General features: G+C 47.0%; 1 protein-coding gene across 7 annotated transcripts in view; it reads right to left on the bottom strand.

Moving 5' to 3' along the window:
- Window positions 1-953: 953 nt before the first annotated feature.
- The window catches only part of cog7 (component of oligomeric golgi complex 7), a 92,895-nt gene continuing 84,334 nt past the window's right edge, over window positions 954-9,514 (bottom strand). For all 7 annotated transcript variants that reach the window (XM_072481177.1, XM_072481181.1, XM_072481176.1 and 4 more), the window contains one exon: window positions 954-1,966. In XM_072481177.1, the coding sequence (XP_072337278.1) occupies window positions 1,803-1,966 (164 nt within the window). In that variant the 3' untranslated portion in view covers window positions 954-1,802. The remainder of the gene's footprint in view (window positions 1,967-9,514) is intronic.

Raw genomic sequence — 9,514 nt, 5'->3', positions numbered from 1 at the left:
CCAGTGCGTGTCCGCAAACCCAATCTACACCATCACTGGTACCCAGTGCGTGTCCGCAAACCCAATCTACATCATCACTGGCACCCAGTGCGTGTCCGCAAACCCAATCTACACCATCACTGGCACCCAGTGCGTGTCCGCAAACCCATCTACACCATCACTGGCACCCAGTGCGTGTCCGCAAACCCATCTACACACATCCCCAATCCTGAAACACCCCAAGGCACTGGTCCTGAATTTACTTTCTCCCAGTTTGAATACACACACCCCATGTGATGGTTCAGTTCAGTGTTCCACATTTCCCTGCCCCACACAGTTTACAATTAGATATCCCTCTGGAAGCTGCCCTTACAATCACTTCCAACTAAGGCAGAAATACCAAGCTTTTTCTCCTCAGACCCCAGAGATTGACCTTGTGGCTCTTCTTTGCTGCATCAGATCCTTAAATCCTATTACAGATCAGTAATGAAATGAAGAAGAAATGGTTATGGAGATGCTTTTTTGTGTCTCTTTTATAAATTTAAGGTACCCAATTCTTTTGTTCCAATTAAGGGGCAATTTATCGTGGCCAATCCACCTATCCTGCACATGTTTGTGTTGTGGGGCGGGGGGGGAGGGGGGAAGAGAGGGGGGGAAGAGGAGAAGAGACACACGCAGACATGGGGAGAATGTGCAAACTCCACATGGACAGTGGCTCGGGGCCGGGATCGAACCCAGGTCCTCAGCGCCGTGAGGCAGCAGTGCTCACCACTGCACCACCATGGTTATGGAGATTCCTAAGATAGAAGATGTTGTAAATACAATATTCCACCACACACTGCGCAAAGGTGCACATACAGTTACAACAAATGATTCTTATAGCCTCAGTTCATCAAAAGGTGGCCACTAATTTTATCTTGATTCCAACACGGGATGTTGAAGTAAAATTCTACCACAAACCACAGCCACGAACATTGTGTGTCTAAACTTAGGTATTTTATTCAACTCATTACAGAACCACGCAGACTTGTAACTCCATAGTTCTCACGAAGGTGTCAAAGTAACCTCTTCCGCTTGATCAACGTGGTCCTTTGGTCAGCCTCAGTGGACCGTGAGACGAGCCTCTTCACTTCCCTTCGTGTCATAATGGGCAAGGTGCCTCAGGTGGGAGGCAGTGGGGAGATGTGCAATGGCATCATTACACCGCGCTACCCAAAATTCACTCCTCTCTGGAACATACCTTAAATGTTCAATTATTTCCTTCGCTCTTGGAGATGTTGACTCCATGTTAGGTGCTGGGACAACTCAAAGAATCATTTTCAATTATGTGAGCAGAATAGGAAGCATGAGTGGGGGGTTATTGTTTGTAAGGGGGAAAAATTGTGTTAAAAAACTTTAATAAATATATATATTTTTTAAATTAAAAAAAAAAAAGAATAGGAAGCATGAACAGGCTATCACGTTGATCCTGGTCCCATCCTCCCCATCCCCATCTTCAGCTTCGGGGAGGGGGTTATGAGGTGGTGTCTCTGGATAGCAATCAAAGCCTTATTCCATTTCTCTCTTCCTAGCAGCATTCCAATCACCAACCCAACTTACAGCACAAGTAAAATACAAAAGTGGGACAGAAAATCAGGGCTGAAACCCACCAAAAGACCCCCCACCTAAACCTTTCTAAAAGAGCACATCTTCAGCATAAAGCATCTTAGCAGTTGATTGAGAGCCAATCCAAAATTGGGAGAGTCCTCATGCAACAGAATGAAAGACAGATTTTTGTCAGTAGTGTACTTGTACTATTGTTTTGTGAGCAGGGCTGTCGGTTATTAATGGATGTTCCTCATGGCTGTGATCACGCTGGTCAATCTTCGGGGCAGTCCCTTTGCTGCTTGCCTGAACTCTTCGGGCTTCGCTTTCAAGGCAGTCACAATCTGCTGCAGAGTCCGGGATGGCTGTAAACCAAGAGCATCCATCACATTGCTGAGGTAATCTGGGAACAGAAGAAATGCAACATTCCTTTAAGTAAGAAAACTTCATTATAGAATTCACCAAACAGCACCTTCCATTTATATAGTGCACTTTGCAAACCAGAATCAAGATTGGAAACAGGAGAGGATTCTTCATTTAGGTCACATTAACCATGGGTTTTTAAAGCTTATAAGTGCATAGGAGGTAGAGACAAGGTGAGTGTGGTGGCTCGAGATGTACACTGGAGGTTCCCAATAGTTAACAAAATGGCTTATCGATCAAAGGCAGTTACATAACAGGCATAGAACACGATACAACAGGTTTTAACACTTCAGCTCCCTGGTCCACACTGCCCGGGGTCCTGCTCCCGGGGCCCCGCGCAAACTCCACATTGGCCAGCGTTCACGCGCTCATGCAAAATTGGCCCAGAGCTGGTCACACGGTCTGTGGAATCCATCCTCTTAAAGGGACCATGCTACCACATCCCTCCCTCCTTAAGTACCTTATTACAACTACCCCAGAAACTATATATAGAAATTACAAATGTTAACAGAGACAACAGGGGAAATAGAGTCTATCAAAAAATCAATTGTCCAGAGACCTCTGGATCCTCCTGGACCTCCGTAGCCCTGCAACTGGCTTGGCACTATTTTGGGAGATCGAGTGGTCTACAGTCAGTGCCACCTCAGGATGCACCACTTCAACGACAGGCGAAGTGGCCTCAGCGGCCTCGACAGGCGCAGCTGGTTGAGCAGAAACAAGAGTTGGCTCCCTTTGGGTCGATGGAGTTACAGGGTTATTCACAATGGATTGGATTGGATTTGTTTGTCATGTGTACCGAGGTATAGTGAAAAGTATTTTTCTGCGAGCAGCTCAACAGATCATTAAGTACATGAGAAGAAAAGGGAATAAAAGAAAATACATAATAGGGCAACACAAGGTAGACAATGTAACTACATAAGCACCGGCATCGGATGAAGCATACAGGGGTGTAGTGTTAATGAGGTCAGTCCATAAGAGGGTCATTTAGGAGTCTGGTAACTGCGGGGAAGAAGCTGTTTTTGAGTCTGTTTGCGCGTGTTCTTAGACTTATGTATCTCCTGCCCGATGGAAGAAATTGGAAGAGTGAGTAAGCCGGGTTGGAGGGGTCTTTGATTATGCTGCCTGCTTTCCCCAGGCAGCGGGAGGTGTAAATGGAGTCAATGGATGGGAGGCAGGTTTGAGTGATGGACTGGGCGGTGTTCACGACTCTCTGAAGTTTCTTGCGGTCCTGGGCCGAGCAGTTGCCATACCAGGCTGTGATGCAGCCTGATAGGATGCTTTCTGTGGTGCATCTGTAAAAGTTGGTAAGGGTTAATGTGGACATGCCCAATTTCCTTAGTTTCCTGAGAAGTATAGGCGCTGTTGTGCTTTCTTGGTGGTAGCGTCGACGTGGGTGGACCAGGACAGATTTTTGGAGATGTGCACCCCTAGGAATTTGAAACTGCTAACCATCTCCACCTCGGCCCCGGTGATGCTGACAGGGGTGTGTACAGTACTTTGCTTCCTGAAGTCAATGACCAGCTCTTTAGTTTTGCTGGCATTGAGGGAGAGATTGTTGTCGCTGCACCACTCCACTAGGTTCTCTATCTCCCTCCTGTATTCTGACTCGTCGTTATTCGAGATCCGGCCCACTATGGTCGCATTGTCAGCAAACTTGTAGATGGAGTTGGAACCAAGTTTTGCCATGCAGTCGTGTGTGTACAGGGAGTAGAGTAGGGGGCTAAGTACGCAGCCTTGCGGGGCGCCGGTGTTGAGGACTATTGTGGAGGAGGTGTTGTTGTTCATTCTTACTGATTGTGGTCTGTTGGTCAGAAAATCGAGGATCCAGTTGCAGAGTGGGGAGCCAAGTCCTAGGTTTTGGAGCTCTGATATGAGCTTGGCTGGGATTATGGTGTTGAAGGCGGAGCTGCAGTCAATAAATAGGAGTCTGATGTAGGAGTCCTTGTTGTCGAGATGCTCTAGGGATGAGTGTAGAGCCAGGGAAATAGCGTCTTCTGTGGACCGGTTGCGATGGTATGTGAATTGCAGTGGATCAAGGCGTTCTGGGAGTATGGGGGTGATGCGCTTCATGATCAACCTCTCGAAGCACTTCATTACGACTGAAGTCAGGGTCACCGGACGGTAGTCATTGAGGCACGTTGCCTGGTTCTTCTCTGGCACCGGTATGATGGTGGTCTTCTTGAAGCAGGTGGGGACCTCGGAGTGGAGTAGGGACAGGTTAAAGATGTCCGCGAATACCTCTGGCAGCTAGTCCGCGCAGGCTCTGAGTGCACGACCAGGGAACCCGTCCAGGCCCGTCGCCTTCCGAGGGTTTACTTTCAGGAAGGCCGATCTGACATCGGAATGCTAGCTGGACTTGCCGACTCCTGTTGGGGGTCGCCAGTCTTCAACTCCTCAAGTGGTCGATATGCTTTCTGATGGTCTTCACTGACCCCATATGATACATGCCCTGACTGGGCCACAACCCGTCCTTCTAACCAAGGCGAACCGGAGGCGAAATTGCAGACGAAACCTGGTCTCCCATACAGAATGACCTGTCGATTCTTCTGGGAGGCTGCGTATGCCTCCACCCTCCCCGCCAAATTTGGAAATATGAGATCTAATCGGGTTCTCAACCAATAGCCCATGAGCAGCTCAGCTGCTGTGACACCCATGGTTCAATGAGGGGTTGAGTTGTACAACAAATAATTACATGGCAGTCTTGAAAGCTTGGACGGCCCTCCCAGCCAGACTGTTCGCGCTGCATGGTTGGGGGCTGTCCTCATATGGCGTATGCCATTGGCCCACACAACAACCTGGAAATCATCCCCGGTGAAGGGGGTGCCGTTGTCCGAAACAATTGACTCGGGAAGCCCTTGAATGACGAACACTCGGCGCAGAGCATCCACTAGCACCAAAAACAGCTTGCCCATAAACGGGCGTGCATAATCAATGGTCCACTGGTAACCTGGTCATTCCAAAAGGTGGCGGAAGACGGCAAAGATTTCTGCATTTGGCAAGGGTGGCACTGTTGCACTAGTTCTTCAATGGCTTAATGTATGTCTGGCCACCAGACGGTAACTCTGCACCAATATCTTTATCCTTGTCTGCCCTAGTTCTGCGCTGTGCCTGTTGGTCCCGTTGCAAACCTCAAGGCCATACCTGGGTGGGCGCCGCATAACTCTTGAAGGAGGGGCCCCCTGGTCCGAGGTGGAATAACCACCCATGATCCCCTTGGAATCACACCGTCTTCACATGTCAACTCATCCTGATGAGTAAAGCAGGGCCTCAGCTGTTTGGACTTCTCATAACGCCAGTCAGACTGTATCAATCATTTATCCTTTAAGAGAAGTGGGTGTGTTTCAGTCCAGTTACGAATGTGGCCCATGGACACTGGCAGAGTGTCTAGGACGTTTAAAGCTGGAATGATCTCCTGGGGTACAGACGATGGTGGAATGCTTTTGGGGCAGGCAACTTAATGCATTAGCAATTAGTGCCTAAAGCCAGTGCTGAAAAGCATAGTTGCACCCGCGCCGAGGTTATGGGCGGTATCGGCTTATCGTCCCTTAAAAGGCTCAGAAATGGCTTGTTGATAGTCACTACGTCGAATCGTTGACCGTACACATACTGGTGGAATTTCTTCACACCAAATATAACCACTAAGCCCTCCTTCTCAATCTGGGCAGAGTTTTATCTGTTTCAGAAAGGGTCTTTGAGGCAAAGGCAATGGGACGTTCTGAACCATCTCCCATTTTGTGGGACAAAACTGCCCCTGTACCATAAGAGGACACACCACATGTCAGCACAATTGGTTTCCCCGACTCAATATGCATCAAGGTATGAAGACCATAATGCTTGCTTTAGGACTCGGAAGGCTTCCTCTTGGGGCTCTCTCCATTGCCACCACTGATTCTTCCCTAATAGCTGGTGCAATGGTGCCAATATTGTGGCTAAATTCAAAATAAATCTTCCATAATAATTAACCATACCGAGGAAGGATTTAGGCTCGCCGATATTTTTGGGTGCAGGGATATCTTGTATGGCCTTGACCTTTTCTTCCAAGGGGTGCAACCCTGTTGTATCAACACAAAATCCTAGGTATGTCATTTCTGAGATCTGAAAAGTATATTCTTCATGTTTTAGGCATACCTCTGCATCACAAAATCTCTTTAATACTTCCTCTAGGCTTGCTATATGTTCTTCTGATGTTGTGTCGGTGACTGGCACATCATCAAGGTAAATCATCACCGTGGGAATTCCCTGGAGGAAATTTTCCATTGTGCGCTGGAAGATAGCGCAGGTTGAAGTAATGCCGAACGGCTGTCTGGTATACCAGAAGAGGTATTGTGGGTATTTTCTTTTTATAAATTTAGAGTACCCAATTCATTTTTTTTTCCCAATTAAGGGGCCAATCCACCTAGCCTGCACATATTTGGGTTGTGGGGGCAAAACCCAGGCAAACACGGGGAAATGTGCAAACTCCACACAAACAGTGACCCAGAGCCGGGATCGAACCTGGGACCTCAGCACCGTGAGGCAGCAGGGCTAACCCACTGCGCCACCGTGCTGCCCTTAGGTATTGTGGGCATGGAGTGTCACTGGGGTATTGGCTGTTTAGAGGATCTTGAAAGTTTTCCTGGTGTATGTTGAAAGATGGGCTGTAGTAGTCTTCAAGCTTAATGACTGCATTCCTATACGAAGATATTGGAGAGTCTACAGCCACCGAAGACCTGATGTCGACTTCCATTTCAAAGGGGTCTATCATTTACCCTCAAGACAATTCAATCAGACCTGTCTTATTCAATTGGACTGCATTCAACTGATAGATTGCATCCTCTATTCAGAGCTGTTCTCCACCAAGTTCAGTAGTGCTAAAGATTGCTGCTGCTGTTTTTTTGCATTGGCGCACTTTGCCTCATGCGGCAATGTGCTTTAATTTTCCCCCTTCGGTTGCATCGGATGTACACAAACTCCCAAACATTGGCAGGTCGCCTGGGATTGGTCAAATTGTCCCTTAATTGGAAAAAAATAATTGGGTACTCAATTTATATTTTTAAAAAAGAGCCTTGGGTTGAAATGTTCTTTAACCAATTTTACTATCTGGTCAAAGGTCTTCGAGTCAGGTGCTTTCAGGGGCGTGAAGTTCCTAATCAAATTATATGTTTGGAACCAGCAAACTGTCAGAAGTATCACCTTCTGCTTGTCCTCACATGTGAGCTCATTCATGGTAAAAATAAACAGAGCCGCACGATATACTGACTCCAATCCGCAACACCTAGGGGCTGGTTTAGCACACTGGGCTAAATCGCTGGCTTTTAAAGCAGACCAAGACAGGCTAGCAGCACGGTTCAATTCCCGTACCAGCCTCCCTGAACAGGTGCCGGAATGTGGCGACTAGGGGCTTTTCACAGTAACTTCATTGAAGCCTACTCGTGACAATAAGCGATTTTCATTTCATTTTCACCTTGGTCAATTGGGTCTCATTTCCCAATGATAAGAATTTCACTCACGACTTAAACAATCCTGACTCTTGCTGGAGCTTCTCTACTTTCACAACTGTTCCTTCCTTCACCCCTCAATTCACAACGACTGCCGGCTGCGATTGAAAACTTACCCCGTCGGCATTGTGATGTTTCAAGACGTACACTGGAGGCTACCAGTAGTTAACAAAGGAGTTTATTGATGAAATAAAAAGGTAGTTAAGTAACAAGCACAGAATACGATACAACATGTCTTAACATTTTGGCTCCCTGGTCCACATTGCCTGAGGTCCTGCTCACAGGGCCCTGTGCAAACTCCCCATTGGCCTGAGTTCACGTGCTTCCACGCGATTGGCCCCGAGCCAGTCACGTGAAGCCCGCCTTAAAGGGTCTGTGATACCACAGTGAGCATCTCAACAATTCCGAGGTCCTGGCTAAGATTTATTTTTTATTCATTTACAAGGAATGGGTGTCGCTGGCAAGGCCAGCAATTATTATCCATCCCTAGTTGTGTTTGAGAGTACGACGGAATAGCTTGCTAGGCCATTTCAGAGGGCAGTAAAGAGAGAACCACATTGCTGAGAGTCTGGAACCACATATAGGTCAAACCAAGTAAGCAGATTTTCCTCCCTATAGGCCATTAGTGAAACAAGTGTGTTTTCATAACAGTCCAGTAGTTTTGTGGTTACCATTACGGTGAAGTTTCTTTCTCAAATTTAATTTAATTCATTAATTGATTTTAAATTCCCCTGTGCCATGGTGGGATTTGAAGTCATGTCTATGGCTCATTGGTCCAAGCCACTCATCCAATAGCATAACCATCATGCAAGCATAAACCTTTAACAGTCAGGATACAGGGAGGAGGAGGAGGAAGCGTGTGTGGGATGGAATATTTAGAAGAAATAATAAATATAAGATCAGAGAAACCCTGCCCTGCATGGCCATAGGGAAAGAGCATATTGAATGGTACCAATTGAACAGCTGTTTCAAAAAACTGGCACAGACAAGATGGACCAAATGGCCTCCTTCTCAAACCTTATTGAGTTCTTTGCGAAGGTGACCAAACAGGTGGATGAGGGTAAAGCAGTTGATGTGGTGTATATGGATTTCAGTAAAGCGTTTGATAAGGTTCCCCACGGTAGGCTACTGCAGAAAATACGGAGGCATGGGATTCAGGGTGATTTAGCAGTTTGGATCAGAAATTGGCTAGCTGGAAGAAGACAAAGGGTGGTGGTTGATGGGAAGTGTTCAGACTGGAGTCCAGTTACTAGTGGTGTACCACAAGGATCTGTTTTGGGGCCACTGCTGTTTGTCATTTTTATAAATGACCTGGAGGAGGGCATAGAAGGATGGGCGAGTAAATTTGCAGATGACACTAAAGTCGGTGGAGTTGTGGACAGTGCGGAAGGATGTTACAAGTTACAGAGGGACATAGATAAGCTGCAGCGCTGGGCTGAGAGGTGGCAAATGGAGTTTAATGCAGAAAAGTGTGAGGTGATTCATTTTGGAAGGAATAACAGGAAGACAGAGTACTGGGCTAATGGTAAGATTCTTGGCAGTGTGGATGAGCAGAGAGATCTCGGTGTCCATGTACATTGATCCCTGAAAGTTGCCACTCAGGTTGAGAGGGTTGTTAAGAAGGCGTACGGTGTGTTAGCTTTTATTGGTAGAAGGATTGAGTTTCGGAGCCATGAGGTCATGTTGCAGCTGTACAAAACTCTGGTGCGGCCGCATTTGGAGTATCGCGTGCAATTCTGGTCGCCGCATTATAGGAAGGATGTGGAAGCATTGGAAAAGGTGCAGAGGAGATTTACCAGAATGTTGCCTGGTATGGAGGGAAGATCTTATGAGGTAAGGCTGAGGGACTTGAGGCTGTTTTCGTTAGAGAGAAGAAGGTTAAGAGGTGACTTAATTGAGGCATACAAGATGATCAGAGGATTGGATAGGGTGGACAGCGAGAGCCTTTTTCCTTGGATGGTGATGTCTAGCACGAGGGGACATAGCTTTAAATTGAGGGGAGATAGATATAGGACAGATGTCAGAGGTAGGTTCTTTACTCAGAGAGTAGT

This window comes from Scyliorhinus torazame, chromosome 17 (genome assembly GCF_047496885.1).
Source record: "Scyliorhinus torazame isolate Kashiwa2021f chromosome 17, sScyTor2.1, whole genome shotgun sequence".
NCBI classification, from domain to species: Eukaryota; Metazoa; Chordata; class Chondrichthyes; order Carcharhiniformes; family Scyliorhinidae; genus Scyliorhinus; species Scyliorhinus torazame.
Note: the sequence above shows the minus strand (reverse complement) of the source record. Positions and strands in the feature narration are given on the sequence as shown.